This window comes from Jaculus jaculus, chromosome 4 (assembly GCF_020740685.1).
Source record: "Jaculus jaculus isolate mJacJac1 chromosome 4, mJacJac1.mat.Y.cur, whole genome shotgun sequence".
In the NCBI taxonomy this organism is placed as follows: domain Eukaryota; kingdom Metazoa; phylum Chordata; class Mammalia; order Rodentia; family Dipodidae; genus Jaculus; species Jaculus jaculus.
Window position 1 is genome coordinate 77431142 of NC_059105.1, and position 23421 is coordinate 77454562.

Genomic DNA, 23421 nt, shown 5'->3' on the forward strand with positions numbered 1-23421 from the left:
GGTGAACATTAGAGCTAAGATTAGATGCTTGTACTCTGATGTTTACTCCTTATCTTGAAGGACTTGACAGGCAGACAGCACTCATAAAGAACTGGAAATCTGAGGCAAGAACGAGGATAGTGACTCATTACTTGCTTGTGAATCATTTCATGAATTGTAATTTCTTAGCTACATCATTGAAATAACTTTCAGCTTTGCTCAATAAGTTGAAAATCCAAATAATTAAAGCATAGTTAATTAGAACATTTAAGAAGTGTGTGAGTAACTCTGCCAAAGAGAGGCCAATTAAGTTTAAAGGTACTACCAGGAATTAAGTGTTAATCAGACAAGTGTCAGTGTGTATTGAAGAGAGACCTGATTCCAGAAATGCATTCTACTTCTTTTAAACCATTCATGTTTAATAATACAAATGCCCAAGCTATTCTCCTAAGTCAACAGTATATTTCAATATTAAGCATTATTTGGATCAAGACTAGAAAATCCATTTATTCATCTAATAATTTGAACAATGGGTTATTTTTTCCAGTGATGTGAACATCTTTATGTGATTGATTCTTTGAATATATATTTTATAATCACCCACACACCTCCCCCTCACACACTCTTACCATGCAATGACCCCAATGCTTTTTCCATAGTCTCACATGTAATCTGGATTAGATGATTAGCAAAGGAAATGTTCCTAAAGAAAGCCCATTGGAGTTAATATTCAAGAGTACTAGGTGAAAACACAATTCATTAGGTTTGAATTTGAGATAAAGATGAAAAATTTGTTTATTTGTTTGTTGTTGAGGCAGTATTTCATACTGTAGCCCAGGCTTGCCTGGAATTCACTATGTAGCCCAGGCTAGCCTCAATCTCATAGTCATTCATTTTGCCTTTAGAGTGTTGGGATTATGAATGTGATCCATTTATAATGTGTGCCTAGTTTAGAAACTTGGTGGTTGGTTTGCGTACTTGCAATTGAATCTAGAGTTGTATATATATTAGCCAAATACTCTAGCACTGGACTGCATCTTGCAGTCTTGATATTTTCTTTTTCTTTTTTTTATTCTGACTAGTGTTTCAGTATGATGCTTAAGCTGGCCTTGAATGTACTCAGTAGCCCAGGTAGGCCTTGAACTTTTGAATTTATGCCTTCTGGCCCAGCCTCCTGATAGCTAGAATTATAAGCCTGTGGCACCAGAAATCTTAGAAGTCTGTATTAAAGAGGTCTAACATGTGGCTCCAAGGAGAAAATTTGAGTAAGTGTTTGCTTATTTATTTATTTAGGTCTTTTCAAGGAAGGGACTCACTTTATCTGTAGCTGACCTGGAACTCACTCTATAGTCCCAGGCTGCCTTTGAACTCAGAGATCCTCCTAACTCTGCCTGCAGAGTAAAAGGTGTCTACCACCACACCTGGCTTAAATTTGAATAAGTATTTAAATGAAGGCATTAATAGGTAGAAGATTATATACATAAAGTTTATGACATGGACTACAGCATAGAAAATAAAGGCATTATTTACCTAAAATGAAGGTACATATTTACCTAAAACATGCTAACACAATTGTTGCTAAATCAGTTTATTCATTTCATCTAACAAATATTTCTTGTGCCTCCACTGTATGCAGATGCTGGGTACATAATAGTAAGAAAAATCAAACACAGCTTCTGTGTTCATGACCAGAAATCTATACCTTATAGAATACTTAGCCATATATATATATATATATATATATATATATATATATATATATATATATGTATATATATGCAAATATAAATGCTCATAACCATAGGTATTATTATAGTGCCCAAGGGAAGGTTATTTATTCCAGAGTTGGTGATGAACGTTGATATTATCATAAAAAACACTGGATTAGAAATTATACATAAATATTGTTTGATTCCCAGTTTCACATGGACCAATACAACAATCTAAAATAGATATATCACTCCACTTAGTTATAAGCACAGTGAATCACAGAAGGAAGAGAATAATGCCCAATTTAAATTTTTCCTGTTTTACTGGGTATGGATTTAGCTGCATCCAGCCTACTGGCAACATAATTACACTTTTGGTGACCTGGATTCATCACATATGGGCAGTTTATAAAGGTTAACATTAATGTAACTGGCTTATCTTATCAGTATGTTATATATACCCTAAGTACGTCTTTGTGGTGGTAAGGATTATTTTTGTTATATCAATTAATAGTATAATTAATGCATATTTAAATACTTTACAGCTATCTTGAGTCATAATAGAAACATATGCTAAATTTTCTGTAATGATTGTTGGCATTTAGAGCTACTAGGTACCGGTATTAGCAAGTAACTAAATAGGAAATAATATAAAAGATACTATCAAGTACAACCTTACTGGATATCTAATTCAGAGATTTCACAAAGAACATGGCAAATCCTTGGTATCATTTTGAGAAAACTTGCAAGGATCAGGGTGGTAACTAGTGATATTAAAAGCAAAATGAGTAGGTATTTTCAAATAATTGGAAAAAAGACTATTTATACAATATTGGTGCTAATGCAATTAAAATTATAATTGCAATAGTTTTGTTATGGAGTTACACAATAGCCAAACTGTTTCAAGTGTAACTGATGAATTTATTAAACTAGAACGGACATGAAACTGTATTGTACAAACTATGGTTTTAGTGCATATTCAACAATTACAAAAATTAAAACATCCAGTTATTAACCTGTTTAGGAAACATTGTTGCACAATATTGAAAGAATGAGAGGGCTGGAGAGACTTATCAGTGGTTAAAGACACTTGATTGCAAGGCCTAGAAGTCTGTATTCAATTGCCCAGTACCCACATAAAGCCAGATCACAAAGTGACACATGCATCTGCAGTTTGTTAGCAGTGGCAGGTGGCCCTGCCATACCCATTCCCTCTCTATCTCTTCCCCCATCTCTACTTGCAAATAATAAAAATATTTTTAAAAAATATTAATAAAAAACCTTTTAAAATCCTGATAAGGGGTTGGGGAGAAGTAGCTTCGTGGTTAAGGCACTTGCCTACAAGGCTTAAGGACCCAAATTTGATTCCCCAGTACCCAGGTAAACCTCATGCACAAAGTGGCAGATGTGTCTGGAGTTTGTTTGCAGTGGCTAGAAACCTTGGTGTGCTCATTCTCTCTCTCTGTCTCTCCCCGACTTTCTCTCCTTCTGTCTTTCAAATAAGTAAATAGACAATAAAAATACTTACAAGTTATGATACAACTGAAAGGTAACACTGAGGTACTACTCACCACTGTGCCAAGAATAAGAGCTAAGTGTTTAAGTTGAATTATCATACATAATGCAACCTTCTATATAAATGACTAAGTATAGTTATGACTGTCTGAACTAGGCATAACTATACATCAGGGGAATTATATGAAAAGATTTTTAAATTGAAGATACTATGCTATTAAGACATTATCCATAACCAAAGTATACTTATGTTAGATTTAAAACACAAGACATCACCAAGGTTTTTTTTTTTTATTTACTGAATGAATAATACCAATTTTAAACATACAATTATGTAGTTATTTCGGTACTCACAGCTAATAGGTTCACTAAATGTTTAATTTTTCCATCTGGATATTTAGAAATGTAGAGATACAAAACAAATGTATCTCCATTGGGGAGTAATTTCTAGTGTAAATAGTGTTACAATTTTCCCGTGACTACATTAGAAACAGATTGCAACTTGGTTTTAAATAGCTAAATAAAGTTGAATTAAATTGTTGATAATTGTTTTAATGCTGTTGTGGTAAATGATCTTTTAGTCATGGAATGTGAATTACAGTCATTGGCATCAATTCTGTATAAGATTATTCAGTCACAAAAAACTTCATTACAAATAATTGTGTAGAACATACAACTTTAGTTAGCATACAAATGGAGTGTAGAAAAATGTTTATTCAAAATACAGAACAAATGTTATGAAGTAGCCCATCTGTTTACAAAGGGGTTATCAGCTACGTGCAGCATGACCACCAGAATAAATTTTGGTAAATTAAGAAGCTAAGCCGGGCTGGAGAGATGGCTCAGTAATTAAAGTACACTTCCTGTACAAGCATGAGACCCTGAGATCCCTTGAGTTCAAATCACTAGAACCCACATAAACAGCAGAATGTGGCCATGTGCACCATTAACCCAGTCCCACTGAAAAGCTGAAGCACTGGGATTCTAAGAGCTCGAGACAAAATACAAGCTCCAGGTTTAGTAAGAGACATAGCTTCAATAATAAAAGCAGGAGCCAGGTGTGGTGGCGCACGCCTTTAATCCCAGCACTCGGGAGGCAGAGGTAGGAGGATCACCATGAGTTCAAGGCCACCCTGAGACTACATAGTGAATTCCAGGTCAGCCTGAGCCAGAGTGAGACCCTACCTTGAAAAACCAAAAAAAAAAAAAAAATAAAAAATAATAATAATAATAAAAGCAGGAGTAATAGAGTGGGTCATCATGTGTTCTCTCTGGACATTACAAGTGCACACTGCTTATGGTAAGTGCATTTGGTGTCATGTGGGAACACATACACACACACCACACCCCTCAGCTCCTTCCCCCACACTAAAGCAACAAAATAATGAAGAAGCCAAGCAAACTTATGGTCTTAATCAAATATGCACAGCATACTCATACCAGTGGGAATAGATTAGAATTGTATAAGATGCTGCCATTAGTTGACAATTTCCCTCTAATAACCCCAAATAACGTGGCAGGCCCATACTCACAGATTCACATCTAGGATACTGAAGCTAAAGTGACATTGTCAACAACTCTATTTCTGCCAATTATTTTACAGGTGAAGCAAGCAAGGGTTCCAGAGATAGATCAGTCATACAGGGAATTAAAGGAAGAGCACACATCTCATTCATCCATTCATAGTCTATCCATCATTCATTCCATGCATTCACTCACTCAATGAATGTTAGACACAGGACCTGAGATGATGATTAAAATAGAATTTTCTCTGGACTGTTCTCATTATATAGCAGAGGTGACAGGAACATTAATGAAATGATGATACAAATTCACAAATAGTTACAAATAAACACAAGTTCTCTGAAAGAAAGAAGCATATCTTTTAGAAAACTGTAACAAGAGAAACTGACTGAAGTGAGGAAGTCAGGAAGGGCTTCTGGGAAGATATGGACTGGAGTTAAGCATTAAAGTCTCAATAGAAATAAGGAAACTAAAAGAGGATAGAAAGGTGCAGAAGTCCTACAGGGAAACCAAGGAGCAGAAAGAGTAGAAAGTGCAGCCTGGTTGGCACCTAGAAAGGAATGGTGAGGGGCAGGAATGGCTGTTTGTGGAGATAGGTTGTCCCAGACCAACCAAGACCTGTAGTCCAAGGTTACAATTTCATTGATCTTTATAACAAGTGTGATGGGAAGCTATTCAAGACTGTTAGCAGAAGGATAATATTATGGTTCTCATCTCTGACAGTTTAAATGCCAGACTCATTTAACTTTCCAGTAACTTTGGGGTTAAAAGTGGCAGACTGAAGAAGGAGCAGATAGAGGGAAGGGAGAAGGGCAATGTGGTAAGGACGAGGGATGGGGATTGAGTTGCCTTGTTACCCATCTTGCAGACCTCTTATGTCTCTCTAATGAGTGTTCCTAAGAGTAACCTCATGTTTAAAACACATGATTGTTTAAACGGATTCACACATAGAAGACAATCACATGTGGTTTATGAGTTACACTAGAGCTCTACTCTGATATTTGTGAAATAGTGAGATTGTGTGATTTTTCTCTATTTCTAGCCTAATTTCTCTTTGTAAGAATATATATTCAGGCAAAGATAATTATCTATGTTCACTAAGGCCTTCTTTGAGATTATAAAAGGTGAGTAGTAGTAGTAGTTTTGTAACAGAAGAAACCTCTTTCATTTCACAGGCTTCCTTCAGTTTTCCTCCCTGTCCAGCAATACTGCTTTGTTAGACTTCAGATACTAAGCTGGTGATGGAGAGAGCAGAGTGGCTAATCTCATTCAACTAAATGGGATGCTTAAGTATATCACTTAAAAATCAGTCCAGGAACATACTGAAGAGGCTGGTTTTAGTGAAACACAGTTTTTCCAGGCCCCAAGTTATTGAAATAGTTCTTCATTGCCTAAAGAACAATGTGTCTGCTGTCCTAAATGGTCCTCTACTGTCTTCACCTACCTCCATAGGGTCCTTTAATCTCCCCATCTACAGAGGAGACAAACTGCCCTCTCTAAGCCTTGGTTACCCCATCTACAAAATTTTAATTAAGATGGGAGCTAAACAGACTTAGCAATGGCAGATCCTATCATTATATGAAAAGGAACAGATGAAAGCCAAGTTTGGAATTTATTTGGGCCATTAACCTTGTTCCAATAATAATATGTTTCTGCCTCCTCTAAAGTCCACAGCCCAACAGGAAGCAGCCTGAGAGCACTCACACTGAAGGATGTTTTAAATGGGACATTCTCTTATAAAACATTTTTTCCAAACTGGATATCAGGTAAATGAATTATTTCTTATCTTCTGAGGGTTTATAAAGTATATTTTGATTTAGTGCTAATGTACTTCTATGGTAACTGAAGTTAAATCATATGAAATAAACCTAAATAGAAATTATTTGGGACATTCAGGTACCCACCAACACACTTCATAGCACCATTCCAGCTGGGCTTGTCCCACTGTAATGAGAACAGTATTAATTTAAGTAGAAAAGTAAAGGTTGTGAATGCCTTGTGGAAGTACATTCATTGAGTGGTATAGATTCAGAGATGAGAGATGTGAATTTTATTTAGTCATTCCATCATTAACCTAGGTAGCCGAGAAAAGAAACAAATCCCAACCCTGAAAAAATAGATAAGTAACTTTTAAGGGGTTGAAAAATTGGCATAGTTCTTCTAGTTAGAGGATGACTAAGTAGGGCTAATCAAATAAGTGGAAGGATGAACTAGTTTATTACTTTATGGTTACCTATATAGCATACAATTTACCAAAATGTATTTTCATTTTCTCTTTAGAACATAAAATCCACATGAAGTTGTTGTTGAACTAAATCAGACAAAACCCATATATATTCCTTTTTATTATTACAAAAGAAATGCTATCCTCTTTGTAACTCAGTGAAAATGCAGTGTTATTCACAAGCACACCTAACTAGGTAGACTAGGGCTGCTACTAGAAACAAAGCACTCTGTATGGAGTGGGAAAGAACCCTGTTGCTCTCTCCATCACCAGCTTAGTATCTGAAGTCTGACAAAGCAGTATTGCTGGACAGGGAGGAAAAATGAAGGAAGCCTGTGAAATGAAAGGGATTTCTTTTGTTATAAAACTACTTCCTGTTAGGAGAGATCATTTCAAGCTTTGCCTGTTTTTTTCTTATTTAAAGGACAAGAATATCTTCATCAATCTGCAGATAATAATATAGTACTTTATAATATTGAAACGGGAGAATCGTATGTCATCCTGAGTAATAGCACCATGGTATGTATCAACATCATCCCCCACCCCCGAAATCTTTCCCAGAACCTAACTGACTCAGGACCACGTCCAAATTCTTAGCAATGATCTGGACACAACCCTCTTTCCCAATTCCATTCACAGTGCTCTTGATTCTAGTTACACTGGACCACTGCCTTCCTGCTCTGTTCTTTCTCCTAGAATCCTCTCTCCTTTGTGGTGATCACATGGCATAAAAGTTTGGAACTAATTCTTGGCCTGGGGAGATAATTCAGTAGATAAAGTACTGAAGCATGAGAACCTGAGTTCAGATCCCAAGCAATCATGTAAAATACCTGGTGTCTCACCACTTATTGATAAGATAGTCTAACTAAATAGGTGAGCTCTGGGTACAGCCAGATGTCCTGTCTCAAAGAATATGCTGGAGAGTAATTGGGGAAGATACCCAAGATGAACATTGGGCCTTTGTATGCACGCACACACATGTGCCCACATATAGGAACATGTATATAAACGTCACTGACATCTACACTTTTCTCTTTTCCCAAAACCACCAAAAAAGTCCTTTGAATCAGAGAAACTGAGGATCAACCCCCATCACTAGAGTAGTGAAAGCTTGAGTAAGATTCTACAAGACACTAACATCACTATCCCTCAGGTTCTTCCTCTACAAAAGGAATAATAATATTTCTATAATTAAATTTAAAATTAAATAGAATAACACTTAAAAAAGATTGAGGAGAGTGCCTAACATAGAAAAAAATGCTCAATGCATGGTAGCTAGGATGTTTGGGTACATGCTGCTCTGATTCTGCTTCCTCTACCAGCAAACAGCTGCTAATTTTTAAGCTCAAAGGGAACCAATTATCCTCTCACTTCAATCCAATCACTTCTTTTTTAAAGCTTTTGCAACACTAATCACTTTCATCAAACTTTCTAATTTTTTTTTCTGTTACTTATTTACAAGTTTAACATTATAAACTTTAAAAAAATCACAGTCTGTCTTTTTCATTGTATCATGTCCCTCTCTGTTTAGTGTGTTCATACACTTACACTAGGTATGACATAAATATTCAAAAATTTCATTCAAAAAATATATAGCAGTACATCCATGTTTTGATATTCTTTTAGAACTAAAAATTTATGACTGCTATTTTGTCCGTCTTCTAACCAACATCTTCATAATTTCAGAAAAGTGTGAATGCTTCAAATTATGGTTTATCACCTGACCGGCAATTTGCATATCTCGAAAGTGATTACTCAAAGGTATCAACTATTTATTTTGAGGATATATGATTATATTAATCTATAGGTTAGTTTATAAAAGTAAGAGAAAATTTAGCTGAAATTGGAGGAAGTGTCCACCTAACCATGGGAGTTTATCTTTATTTCTAAATATTCAAGAAGTTGATGTGCCCATAACTTATATCTAAATGATACACAAATAATTTAAAATTTGGTGTTCTTTTCTTTAGCTATCAAGTAGTGGAAACTACTTTTGCTGGTAAGAAAATTTCACTTGGGTACATTGCTATCTAGTAGGAGGAGAAGTTTCTTTGTATTGCTAAAACTATTTGATATCATAAAAGAGTTTATTCATTTGGTAGTAAACAGTCAATAGATGAGTGTTTAGATTTGTGTGTTTGAAAGCCCAATTTAGTAGTATTACTGTTTCTATTACTTGTTATCATGTCTCCTATGTACTTTGTCAACTTCTGTTTATTTGAAAATGTATACTCAGGAAAGGGTTTCAGAACATGTTATTATTTATATGAAATTCTCTCCACGCAATATTAAAAGATTTCTCTTTACAAAGGAGAAGTTTAGTCCCTGTATGTTACATAAATTGGTGGCTTCCTATCAATCAAGATAAAAGCATAAAGGGAAAATTACTAGGACAGCATATGTCAAAGATAAGTGTTTTTCTCTTAGGAAATGACTTTGGGATACTTTTATGTAGTAAAAGTTGCATCACTGTTGAGATTAATTCTGTAACTGAAACCAAAAGCACAAAAGTTGACAGTAAAACTAAACAAAAATAAATATAGGTATTGAAATATTATTTTAGAGTGCTCTGGGAGAATCATCCCCTCATAATTTTGAATTCTGAATGGATAACCTGTAGTCATACACTGTTGATATGTGCTTTTTAAAACTTGTAATCTGTCTTTGTCCCTCTTTCTAACAGCTTTGGCGATATTCTTACACAGCAACCTATCACATCTACGACCTTATAAATGGGTAACACACCATCTCTGCTTATTAATAGATATAAACTCTAACCCTTTTATGTCTAGCTCTGATTTGAGTGGAAGGGTACACCATCTTGTAACTGTTATTAACTTCTTATGAGACCATAAAACAGCAGGTTCTTCCTATGAAATATGTACATGTGCATATATTTGATTAATATTTCGCACTTTTATGCACAATATAATTTTAGTTTTGTAACTTTCAAAGATAAATTTATACATGTGTTATTTATAGATATATACACATGTAGTAAAATGATGAAAACATGCAAGAAAATGAGACTATTTTTCAGAGGATGACTACTTTATCACAGGTTGGAGGAGGAGATATGACCAAGGCTATATCTACACGCATAATCCAGTCATTGATTTAAAATTTATTTTAATGTCAAATTATTTAATTTGACAATTAAAATTTGAAATATTCTCTTAAATTTGGATGGAATATAGAACATCATTTATGGTGTTATTAGCTTTATTTTTGTTTGAATTTTAACTTCTTGATATAGTTATTACTTATAACAAAAATCAAATTAATGCACAGGAAAGCAAGGACTAAGGGACAGAATTCTAGAGAGAAAGAAGAATATATAAATTCTTAAAGACAGAGAAAGTAGTGCTCAGCAAACCTGAGTATGTCCATTTAAATCAAATTGGAGGAGGGGCTGACCTCCCTGTGGGAGTTGTGTAATGTTGAGAAGGAGTTGAAACTTGGAACAATGGGCCAAAAACAATGAAAAAAGCATTAAGAAGGAGTTTAGATCTGTTCCTGGTGACAATAGGAAATCATTGAAAGGTTTTTAATGGGAAATAATCAGATTTGTACTTTACAAAAATCACCCTGGCTAACTGTGGACAATGAATTGGTTTAGTTACTCATCTTAATGTGATACCCTCTTTGCTGTTATATAAAGGGAGAGAATAATTATATGGTTTGAAGAGACATTGAAAACCATCTTCTGGTCGATTTCCCCTTTTGTTTAGGGAAGAAACAAAATAATTAAGTTATCTCCTTTTATGTATTCAGAAAAGAATAACTGATCTCCTTAAATTGACAAACTCAGAAATAGGATCCAGTTCTTGAAGTAGAACTTAATGGATTCTGAGGCTTTCTCTTCTCCATAGCTGCACCGTCACCATAGGAAAGAAGTATTTTCTGAGTACCTATTGTGTGGAAGTGTATATAGGAGAATGCAAATGATTGAGAGGTTGTACCATTACCCCCAGAAGCCCCTTAGTCTACTGAAGTGATAATCTTAAGTCTTTCAATACAGCTTATTCATATATTAGCCATATCCTTACTTTTTTATTGGTAATTTTGAAATTCTCAATGTTGTATTTTACCAATAGCATTCCAAAGGAATATGATAATATTAATATCATGGCTCACATAAGCTTTAGGGCCTAGAAATATATTAATATATAGCTTATTTTCAGTAAATTAATGAGTTCCCCTTTTGGGTGTTTTTTCTTCTCCTTAATTATTTAATTTTCCAGACTTTTTTTGGCAGGTCAAAATAGTATAATTTAGTTGAGAGATGTCAAACTTGATGGGAATCAAGGCATGACTGAATGTCACTAATCCCAAGCATATTAAGTCTGTAAAAAACAAAAAATCTAGCACATAGAAAATATAGGTAAGGAATACTGAGGAAATAAGGCTTTAGTATAGCATCCTTCTGTGTCTCTCACACTATCAGTTTCATAGAAACAGAAAGTGGTAGCTGTGGTAGGCTGCCATTAATGAAGAGATGTGTAATGGAACTTCCCATTTGGTAATGTCTACATCACTGCATTGATTAATTCCACCTCATAGAGAAAACCAGAGGAGCGTTGCAATGCCAGTCAAAGTAAATTTGAAACAGAATTGGAAAGCAGGTGAAGAATGTCTTCTGGAACATTACCTTCACTCCTTTCCCCTGACCTACCATAGGTCTGGGGCTTATTTGCTGCCCTCTGGCGGCCAGAATTCCCACTACAGCACCTTCCTCCAAGGACATCACTTCTATCCTTCTATGCCACATTTTCTCATTGGTTGTTAAATATTCGGCTGTATGATCTACCAAATTCAGTCAAGAGCAAGTGTATTACAGATCTTTGTGGAAATTCAGGCATGCCAAAGTTAGGGAAGGTAGAAAGGACAGAAATGTTAGGGTCAGGGTGAAAAGATTGTCTTAGGAGATGGAAGAGGGTTTGTCTTGAGTATCCTCAAACTAAACTTTGGAGGTTAGTGTTCCTTCTTTTTGTCCTGCAAAACCAGTATTAATTAAACTTAATATAATCCTCAAAAGGATAAGTCAAATCTTAAGTACAGCATCTTATGATTCTTTAATGTAAATATTTAATGTGTACTTGCTGAAGAACTGTACAGGTTCCACCATCAAATCGCACAATGGAGAACTTGCATAGTGACTCAAAATACCCAAGTGAGATTCTTGGCCAATAGAATATTTGAAATTTCCCCCTGGGTGGAGAACTTTGCAAGCTTAAGGCACACTGCCCAGCACACGATCTGTTTTTCAGTTTAACTTGAGATCAGATGTTCCTTTCCTTTTCTGATTTCAAGTCGGATCCCTGTGGAGATTGTCAAATGGCATCTTATTTTCAAAAATTTGAAATTCATATGCATTCACAGAAATGGGGGTTGTGAATGAGAATGTGGAAGAGCACATATTAAACTTCAGCACAATTATAGAATTTCAGTGCTGGAAGGCACTGCAGAGACCATCTTAGTCTGGTGTGTGCAAATTTTACAGTCTTAGGGGTTAAATGACTGGAGTTTAATTTGGGGTCTTTCCAAAAACTATCAATGTTCTCTTTAAAAGTCATTGTCATACCTGTAATCCTGAAAATTATCTTTTATAAAATGAAGGGATTCTACTAGATAATATCTAGGGATGGTCTGTAAATCTATTATGCATTTACTTCCCTATTAAGGACTGAGGCAGAAATAGTAAATGACTTTTAAGTAACTAGTGGAAAAAAATGGCAACCACTATACAACAATCACATTCATGAATTCCTTCTTTTAGCTTTGTGGAAGCAGGGATATTTCTCAGAATTGTTCCTTATTTTAATGGTTTGTTTACTTTTTTGTTTATGCAGATTTTTTTTCACATTGAACAGCAAGGGTTGTTGTGTTTCTTTCCTTTTCTTCTCTTTTCTTTCTTTTTTTTCCTTCTAGAGAATTTTTAAGAGGGTATGAGCTTCCTCGGCCAATTCAATATTTATGCTGGTCTCCTGTTGGGAGTAAATTAGTAAGTGTTTAAATTATAGAAGTGTTTGATCATTTAAATAAAAGAGGAGCCATTTGATTTTGGCCTTTGTTAAATTTCCCTTCCTGAAAGAAAAAAAAAAAAATACATTCATGACTATTTCAGTGGTTAAAAACGGGAAGAGTTTGGATAAATTGAAACCCGTTTGAGAATTCCGCAAAATCTCCAGCTCATGGATAGACTTCTTTAAATATCGCAGTCAGAAACTTTATCCTTATACTCAGCCAGAATGCGCTGTGCCAGAAAACTCAGGAAAAATATGGTTTTCACAAGTTTCCCAGACTAGCTTCAGACAACATGAAATTTTGTCCAAGCTCTTATTTAAGGACTCTAAATAAAGATTAGATCTGGCTAGCTATTAATATTCAGAGATTTATTTGACTGCCTGTCAATATGTATAATTATTTAGATAATAAAATACCTAATATAGTAGTAAGCTTTATTGGTTATTTGATACAGATTTTAAAAACCAAAGTTGTTGTTAATATAGTTTTCTTATGTTTTTTGATCTGTTAAAATATTTTGATTGTAAATTTTCTTTGGGACTGAATTATCATCCTATTTTAGACACAGCAGGTGAATATAAAATATACCTTTTATTGTAGTTGGTAGGAATTTCCTCTCATTGACCAATTTAACACCATTTCTAGGCATATGTCTATCAAAACAATATTTATTTGAAACAAAGACCAGGAGATCCACCTTATCAAATAACATACAATGGAAGAGAGAATAAAATATTTAATGGAATCCCAGACTGGGTTTATGAAGGTAAGCTGTATTTTTTTTTCTGGTGTTGCCTTTACAGGCATATAAGTGAAAATAATTTCATACATTCAGTAATATTAGGATGAGTGCTATTTTGTTTCAATAAGTGGCTACACTTCTGAAAGCTGTTATTAGGTTATGAACAGTATGTGCTTCTTCTAAATGAAAAGACTTGCAGAATTTATATTCATAAGTATTGGTATAAAGTACATTAGCAATCGATATTCCAGGAAGTATATGACCCTTAGGTACAGAGTTAATGCACTTTCCAATGTTTGTTTTTCTAAGGAAATATATCCTTCTCTTTGTTCCCCCTCACCCAAACTAAACAACTTTCCATGTAACTTTGTGAAAATATGTTCTCAGTGTTTGATACTCTTTTGAATTGTGTCTTCATTCTTTCTTGATCTTGCAGGATACAGGTCTTAATTACACACACGCACATATATATATTCTCTACATATATATATATATTCCCCCAGGATTTTAATTTTTTGTTTGCAGGTAGGAAATCAAACTTTCAATGGCTTTGTTACACTGCAGTACAATCAGGGCCTGTTTTGTCTATTTTGGAGTTTATTTAGTAACCTATCTCATCTGCATAATTTTATAGTATAGCCTGTTGGGGCAATTTTAGGTTACTATATAAAAACAAAAACTGCCTGAAGGAAAAATTAATTATTGCTGGTGTGTTATTTATTTATTTTATATAGTGCATTTCTGATTAACATCGTGAGCCAGAGAGACTAATTGATGTTTGGTATGGAGTGCAATGTCACTCTGTTCATCTTACTTCAGAATATATTTTAATAACAAAAGTAAGGCATATGCCCTATCTACATTAAAGAAATTAGTTAAGTCAAGAAATATAGCTTACAAGGGTTGACAATGATTTTAAGATACTTTATATATATATATATATATATATATATATATATATATATATATATTTATATATAACAGTAATTAATATGCTAATACTTATTTTTTCAGAAGAAATGCTTGCCACAAAATATGCTCTCTGGTGGTCTCCTAATGGAAAATATTTGGCATATGCAGAATTTAATGATTCAGATATTCCAATTATTGCTTATTCCTATTATGGTGATGAACAGTATCCTAGAACAATAAATATTCCATACCCAAAGGTAAGCTGAGTACTTTTAGCAGACGCCTTCAATTCCCTGATATCAAAGTGGACAGTCATTACCCTGAACAGAGATGGGAGGCACTGGTTTGGAGAGCTCCTTGTCCTCGTGCACCCAAAAGTAAACCTTATACTGTGCTCTATTGTTTATGTGGACATCTGTTGCTTTGGACATCTGGTTTTGTTGGATGAAGTAGTCTTTGCAAAAACCATTACAGAATTTTTGAAAAGCATATGGTCTAGATCATGGAGGAAAAACAAGCTTAACTTAGTTATAATTACATATATATATATATATATATATATATATATATATATATATATATATATATATATATATATCATGCTCCAAATTCAGGATAAAGTTCTGTTCCATAATTCCCTATTGAATTCTCATGTAAATTTAAACCAGAATGGGAAATTCACATTTTGTATTTGATGTTCCTGTCAGAATCAGGCACAAGCTATGTTCTTTTGTGGCTGTACAAGGTAAACAAAGTTTAAGAACCTCAGTTTCTTCCTTACAGAAACTAAAGTAAACATTGCACATACTTTTCATTAAGTCCCAAATCTACAGAAATGAAAACTGAATGTGAAACAGAATGGATAAGTCAACAATGAATAAGTAATATGTCCTAATTTTAACTTCAACAAGAAATGTGAAGGAAGATTAAAGCATAAATTAATCTATTGCCCAAGAAATGCAATGCTTTTTAGCATGTGGCATGAATGATCTCAGTGAATCACTATCTGGATGTGGCATTTTAAAAGTGAATTGTCCTGCAATCCCAAAGGGCTCCAGAGATAGAAGTAGAATTTCTAAAACCTGTAGCATTAGATGGAGAAAATTCCAAGGCAACAAAGATTTTCCAACTAAACCTGGGGGAACTTAAGATACAAAACACCTTTTAGGTGAATTCAAGTAGCTATGAGTCATTAAACACTGTCCACCTAAACTTTGTGGGTTTAAATTTTATTATAACTGTAAAATTATTTCTGTAAGAAAGTACAGGAGCTCTAAGCCACTGTCTAGGCATGAGATATATCGTCACATAAAGTTTAAGCATATAGCAACACAGGACATACCAAACAAGAAATGTATAAAGTCCATGGACAATTATTTGGAAGTAAAGCCTTTTCTTTCCTTTGGTATGGTAGTAGAGATAATGCCAGTAACCAGGAGAATAAGCATTCTGCTAATTGTTCAAATCCAAATTGTGTGGCAAGAGTAAAAGGTTAATTTCATTTGATTCTGTCTTCTACTCCTCTCAAACCAATATTCTCTCTGCTTTCCTGGGCACAGGGAGGTATGGTTCTAATTATTACTATTCTAGCAACAATGAAGATCTGCCTTCAAAATCAGAAAATAGAACTGTACTTTCCTATCCCCAATATTTCATCCTATAAATTAAAGGACCCTTATTAAGCACTTGAGATATGTTTATGTCTTTATGATGGTTAAAACAACATTTATAATTATTCTCCAAGTAAATTTGAAATGAAGGCCCTGGTCACCATATAAACAGAGTATCTTCAATTGCAGTATACTTGACCAGCTTATTAACATATGCCTACTTTTCTAAAGTATCTTTAATATACTGATGGTGAATGGAATGTTACCAAGTTATTTGTTTCTGCTTAAGGCTGGAGCTAAGAACCCTGTTGTTCGCATCTTTATTGTTGATACCATATACCCTCAGCATGTGGGCCCCATAGAAGTGCCAGTTCCATCAATGATAGCTTCAAGGTAAGTAATCTCATATCCCTCACATTTTAAAGCAAATTTAAACCTTCTGAAATTTCATAGAGTTCTTTTATATTTCTTTTCATGTGAGTTTATGATGTGCATATAAAAAGAACATTAACTTGCAAAATTTATACAAATCAGGGTTAGTGCCATAACTCAGTTGGCAATGTGCTTGTCTCACAAACATGAGGACCTGAGTTCAATCCTCAGAACCCACACAAAATTTTCCAGAGTGGTAGTGTATGCCTGGAACTGGGGAGACAGAGACAAGAAGATGTTTGGGGCTTACCGGCCAAACAGTCTAAGCTAATTGGTTAGTCATATGCCAAGCGAGACCCTGCCTCAAATAAATAAATAAATAAATAAATAAATAAATAAATAAATAAATAAATAAAACAAGTGAATAGCTTTCCTGAAAAGCAATACCCAAGGTTGTCTTCTGGCCTCCATACACACATGCACACATATGTTCACACACATATATGCACTCACACATACATGAGCATGCACACGCATATACATACACACAAAAGTTAAATGTCACAAATAAATTTCTTATACTATCTTAAGTAATCCTTTTATGCATACATAAGTGACCACAGTGATGAATCTAAGACTTTTCATCTGAGATTTTTTTTCTTAGATGAATAGAAGTACACATGGGTTCCATTTGAGGCAATAAATATACACATTTCGTCAGTGTGGCTCCTTTTAAGTCTGGTCTACTTTCCCACAAGCCAAGGTCAATGGATATATGTGGATTATAAACAGGAAAAGATAAGCCAACTCTCTCTGAATATTAGTATTGCCTCATGAGATTTGGTTTTAGCTATTAGCTGTGGAATTACCTGTGTAGGAGTCCTCTATAGACAGGCAGGGCAGAATGATGCATTAGGTATGTTTGTGTGATTAGCCTTGATAATAGCACCCTTCCAGCCCCAGGTCAATCCTATGTTTTCTTTCCTGTTGAAACTTACAAAGGCAAGGGCTCCTTGAGCCTTAACTGATGTCTTCTTGCCACCTTCCAGTGCCCAGTAGACAGGGCTTGGGTCTTCTGCTACCATACAAAGAAAAATCACTGAGAGCCAAATGATTGCTCATAATCTTTTTTAAAAAAGAACATCAGAAGCTTCTGCTGGTTTTTCCAAGGTGAATCCACTCTTACATAATCTGTCTGCATTTAATCATTCAAATTATTTGCTATTGCTCTCCATAATGTAGTTCATGGAAATTTGAATGATTACAAAGAAAATTTTGTTATTTTCCTTAAGTGGCAAGTAAAACCCGATATTCTGCTTAGGGGACAAGTGGGATAATGGAAATAGCACAAGTCAAGAGGATCGCTTGGATATCTGTACAATATGACAATAACAGTGGTAACAGTACATCTCACACATTTGAACATTTTCTGTGTGACAGAAATAGTTTCATAAGTGCTTTGAACATTGGGTTCCTCTTTTCAGATTTAAAATCAGATACATTATCATTTCAGTTTTTTTGTTTGTTTGTTTTTTTGTTTTTTGAGGAAGGGTCTCACTCTGGCCCAGGCTGACCTGGAATTCACTATGTAGACTCAGGGTGGCCTCAAACTCATGACGATCCTCCTATCTCTGCCTCCCAAGTGCTGGGATTAAAGGTGTTTTATATAGAAACAGAGACACGTAACAGTTAAACAATGGCCATGAGATTACACAACTGAAAAGATACAACGCCAAGATTTGAGCCCCGGATACTATCTAGCTCTGAGGAAGACTCAAAAGTTTTGTGATTCTCTATACAAAACCTCAGACAAGCAATCATTGCTGCTGCCATTTACTGCCATCTAAGTGTATAACAAACACTACTGAAGCTGTTAACATCATCTGAATATTATATGAACACAAATTTCAACACTTGACCATGATGACAGCTCATATGTGGCTTCCTACAAACACACACCTGGAGACAAAGATGGTCTTTTCACTGTACTTAGTTTTCTCCCTCTCTCTCTCTCTGCCCATCTCTCTCTCTCTCCACTAATCACTGTACTAATTACACAGTGAAATTTGAACTTTCTAGTACAAAACATCAAATTTAATGTTTTATCACTTTTAGATAGATCAGAAGCTTTGCCCTATCTTTTAATTTTGAAAAAATGAAGAGAAAACTCAAGTGTGAAGCTATTTCATTTGATAAATAAGCTCTTATTTTTTAATCAACAGATCTGTTTCAACTCTCTCCAGAGAAAAACTGTCTTCATTATATACTGAATAAGTATTGCATAATAACAAAACATCTATTTTGGAAAACTTAAATTAAGGAATTATTTACATGTGGTAATGAGCTGGTGGTTAAGTCTGTCTGTTGCATTTATTTGTAGTGACTATTACTTCAGCTGGCTCACATGGGTAACTGATGAACGAGTCTGTTTGCAGTGGCTAAAACGAGTGCAGAATGTCTCAGTCTTGTCTATTTGTGATTTCAGAGAAGACTGGCATGCATGGGACTGTCCAAAGGTAAAGTGTATTAAACAACTGACACAAATTTCTGAAACTGATAACCAAGCAGTAGACTCTTACCTATAGCTAACATTATATAGTTTAAAGCCAGACTTGCTGTATTTAATTTGTGATTGCTCCAATAGGCAACATCTATCACTTATTTTAAAATGACTTTTACTTTGGAGTTGAATAGAGAGAAAGACTTGGACAATGTGACACTGAGAGAGAGAAAATGAGGAGAGAGATGAGGGAGAAAGAGAGAGAAAGAGAGAGGAGAGAATTGGCATGCCACTGCAAATGAACTCCAGATGTATGAGCCACTTTGTTCAACTGGCTTCATGTAGGTACTGGGGAACTGAACTTGGATCATTAGGCTTGGCAGGCAAATGCCATAAGCATTAAGTCATCACTCCAACCCTAAAACCTTTTTATCTTATGTACATTTTGATATGCAAAGCAAAACAAATGGATTTAATCTGGTAGAAACAAGTTTTTCCTGTTACTTTTAGGTTTTTTGAGGTTAGGTCTTGCTCTAGCCTGGGGTGATCCTCCTACCTTGGCCTCCTAACAGGTATGTGGCACCATGCCCAGCCAGAAAAGTTTTACCTAATAAAACTTGACATTTACAAGCTTTGATGAACTTGGAATCTGAGATCCCAATTTATCAAAATCTGAGACCACTTTCACCTAAATGGTCAGAACATAAGGTACTCCTTCAATGAAGTATAGAATAAATTATAGCTAGAACAATAATTGCATTTAAGATATCACAACTAAGTAACAAAGATTTCTAAACAACCTCTGGATCAAAATAGTAAGATAAAATATGGGCTGTATTTTCAGATTTGAGTACAACAGTTTTAACTTTTCCAACAGCCATAATCATGACAAGTATGGTTTTCTGTTTTTAATACCCAAATATTTAAGGGGCAGTGATCTATCAATATATTATCCTGTTGGGAATCACAACCACAAGAGACAAAAAATGGTAACAGTTAACCTGTATTAGATTGGTGAAGCTTCTTAAGAAATTTGTAGTCTGAGGATCAAAAATCTTACATATTATTCTTACTTTATGAAAAGGAGACTAAAATTAATTTATCTTTATAGTTGAAAGTAATTAATTGAAAAAGATTTGCTAATTTCTTTCAAGTCTTGTCTAATTTGTTCTTTTTGAGGGACTGGCCTATCCCTAGAGGAGAAAACCCAAATTGCTTTAAAAAAAAAAACCAAAAAACTCATTATTCTATACCATTTACAAGAATCAACCTCTCATAAGAGAAGTATGTACGTCTCTTTGTTTGACTATTCTTTTCTAGCTCTTACTCTTACCTAGATAGTCTACTTTCCATGTTATTCTGTTTTTTCAAGGTAAATGAACTGCTGTAGCAAATTACAATAATTTAGTGGGTTAATGCAGTGAAAAGTCTTCTGAAACTCAAGATTTGAGTAGATAAGCAGCAATAGGACATCTTGCTCAGGCAGGACAGCTAGCTTTCAATGCCCACATGAAATATTCTAAAATATGTTTTTGTTATTATTTATATGACCTTTTGTTTTTTAGACCCAGGAGCATATAGAAGAAAGCAGAACAGGATGGGCTGGTGGAGTATGATTTTGCTATCTTTTCCTTATGTTTTTAATTATACCAACAGATTTGCAGCTTATCAAAGGGCTCTTTGCAGTATACCCAAATTGCAGTATACCCAAATTGGTAGCATTCTTTTAAAATAAAATACTCAAGGTAAAAAAGAAAACACAAATGTAGTGACTTAGAGTGAATTGTTGCCAGACTGTTTAAATGCCTATATTTTTAAAAGTCTATTGAAAATAAATATTCTTCATGCCTCAACCTCAAGCTTGTCAAGCAACTCCTAATATTTACTTCTAAAAATATACAATACACAGCCGGGCGTGGTGGTGCATGCCTTTAATCCCAGCACCTGGGAGGCAGAGGTAGGAGGATCGCCGTGAGTTTGAGGCCACCCTGAGACTACATAGTGAATTCCAGGTCAGCCTGGACTGGACTAGTATGAGACCCTACCTCGAAAAACCAATATATATATATATATATATATATATATATATATACAACATATTTCAACACATAACTCATTTGAGTTATCTAAGATCAGTTTAATAATTCTGTCATTTGAATCCAGGAAAAGAGTTTACATTGATGATCCTTATTACTAGAAAGCAACATACCATATTAAATTTAATCTAAACTTAACTGAATTTGATAACGTCATGGTTATTACAGTTTATAAGTACAAATAGGGACTTGTGTTTTATTATAATTTGTGTTACTTTTGTCTGTAAGCTTAGGGTAGGGTTATTCAGTTATATAAGAGGATTCTTATTGTAAAAATAATATTTCACAGAAATCAATCATATCCCATTTTCTACCAAAGAAATCAAAATAAAATGGAGAATATGTGGGTATTGAGTGCCACTTATCACAAACAATAACTGAGTTCAGCAAGATTTGAGCTGAGGGAAGCAGCTTAGCTGAGATTTAGACACATTAATCAACAAGGGAAATGTATGTGATAATTTTGGTGTCTTTAAATCTATCTAATAGTAAAGTTTCTAAATTCCAGAAGAGAAATTTTCAAATTCCTGGGTTAACTTTCTGGAGTAAGTTCACATCTTCTCATACCTGCCCTGTATGTTCTGGTGTGGCTTTTGAAACAGGTAACAACTTTAGGTGGTCATAAAATGTTGGATAGCTTCTTTTGACCTGTAATCAAACTAGTAGCTATGAAAATAACCAGAGATACCTTATATAAGAGTATATACTTCAGGCATTTGTTCAGGAAATGTGGGGATTGGTGGATACTGGGGATCAAGCCTATAGCCTCACATCTTCTAGGCAAGTGGTCTGCCTGGACCTATATCTCCACCCCTTCTTCAGTGAGTATTTACTGATTCTTTATAGCAATTATGTATGGTAATCATAGAATAAATTTAAAAATCAATTTAAACAAGTGGTTCTTTCATAATTTATCAAAGAAATTTAAACTAAAAGAAATTGGGGGATGATCTGTGAATTAGAAAGGTGAGATTAGGGTTAAGGGTATAATCTAGAATATGTGAGGCCCTAAATGGATCACCAAAACTACACACACACACTCACACACCTTAAATTATTTGCTGACAAAAACATAGCTGTCATTTGTATACATAGAAATAGCAAATAGATTTCCTAGGAACTTTACTCTGGATTTTCTTTCTTCTAGCATTGATATTCTAACTTTTAATATGGGGTAAGTAACCTAACCAATTCTTTGATATTTGGTCAGAAAAGTAATAACAATTCTAAATAAATGACCTCTTGTAATTTATTGTAAAGATCAGATAATAAAAAGGAATCTAGTCTTGACTCTTAAAAAGTGGAGAACAAGCTCTGACAGCCTATTTCTCAGACCACACAGTCATGACCACACTATACTAAACTAGTTAAGCAATGCACCAGGCCTCCTTTGATCTGTTAGCTAAACCCCTTGTTTCAAAATAAGTAATTAAATAAGTAAGTAAACTTTGTACTTGATGTTTGAAAGTCTGTACTTTTAACTAAATGTTAGCTCCAGTTAGGAATCAGTCATGTCATTTAACAAGGATAGTAAGATATGACACTGTGGTAAATAATAATTGTCCTTTCACAGTAAGTTATTTTAAATGGCTTTGCACTTCACATGGAGATGAATAACTTGCCAGAAAAATTTAAGCATGATAAAGGAAACTGGGCATGGCCCTTGTTAGAACTGAGGTCAAGCTAGTTGTGTGTACTTATCCAGGTCCAGGTGCAATGTGCTACAAGAAGCACTTAACTCAGGATGCATTATGGGCCTAGCTCTGGAAGCATAAGAGCGGAAATATTTCACACTCTCTTGACCTCCCCCAAGTAACCTGACCATCTAAAGCAGCTGTCTTCAATATGTGCAGTTGATAGGGAACAGATAACAGCCTTTGCTTAGCTGAGAGTCTTCCTGTTTGCCTGGCCCAATATCACTCTGTCCTATTATTTTTTTTATTTTCAATAAAAAAATTTATGCATTACTACAGAACAAAATCTTTTTAATGTCTCATAAACAACTCATTAAGGTGTGTGGAGAATAATTTTTCACTAAAGTTTTACCTTAAAATATTCTGTGATTCAGGTTCCATTTCAATGACTAAGACAATGCAAAACAGTTACAGTTCTCACACCAGGGTCTGAGAGAATGTTGGAAAGAGGGCACTTGTATGCAATTATGTAATAATTGGGATGAAGACAAAACTTTATTCTGAAATTACAAAATTG

The 23421-nt window shown here is 34.6% G+C and overlaps 1 protein-coding gene across 4 annotated transcripts in view; it reads left to right on the plus strand.

The window, feature by feature from the left end:
* LOC101615398 (fibroblast activation protein alpha) overlaps nt 1-23421 on the plus strand; it is a 74928-nt gene that overhangs the window by 13546 nt on the left and 37961 nt on the right. For 3 of the 4 annotated variants that reach the window (XM_045148008.1, XM_045148010.1, XR_006636832.1), the window contains 10 exons: nt 6395-6493; nt 7376-7470; nt 8638-8712; nt 9635-9687; nt 12883-12955; nt 13624-13744; nt 14735-14889; nt 16532-16635; nt 18995-19130; nt 20680-20724. In XM_045148008.1, the coding sequence (XP_045003943.1) occupies nt 6395-6493; nt 7376-7470; nt 8638-8712; nt 9635-9687; nt 12883-12955; nt 13624-13744; nt 14735-14889; nt 16532-16635; nt 18995-19130; nt 20680-20724 (956 nt within the window). The remainder of the gene's footprint in view (nt 1-6394; nt 6494-7375; nt 7471-8637; nt 8713-9634; nt 9688-12882; nt 12956-13623; nt 13745-14734; nt 14890-16531; nt 16636-18994; nt 19131-20679; nt 20725-23421) is intronic. The other variant, XM_045148009.1, reaches the window with a different exon arrangement.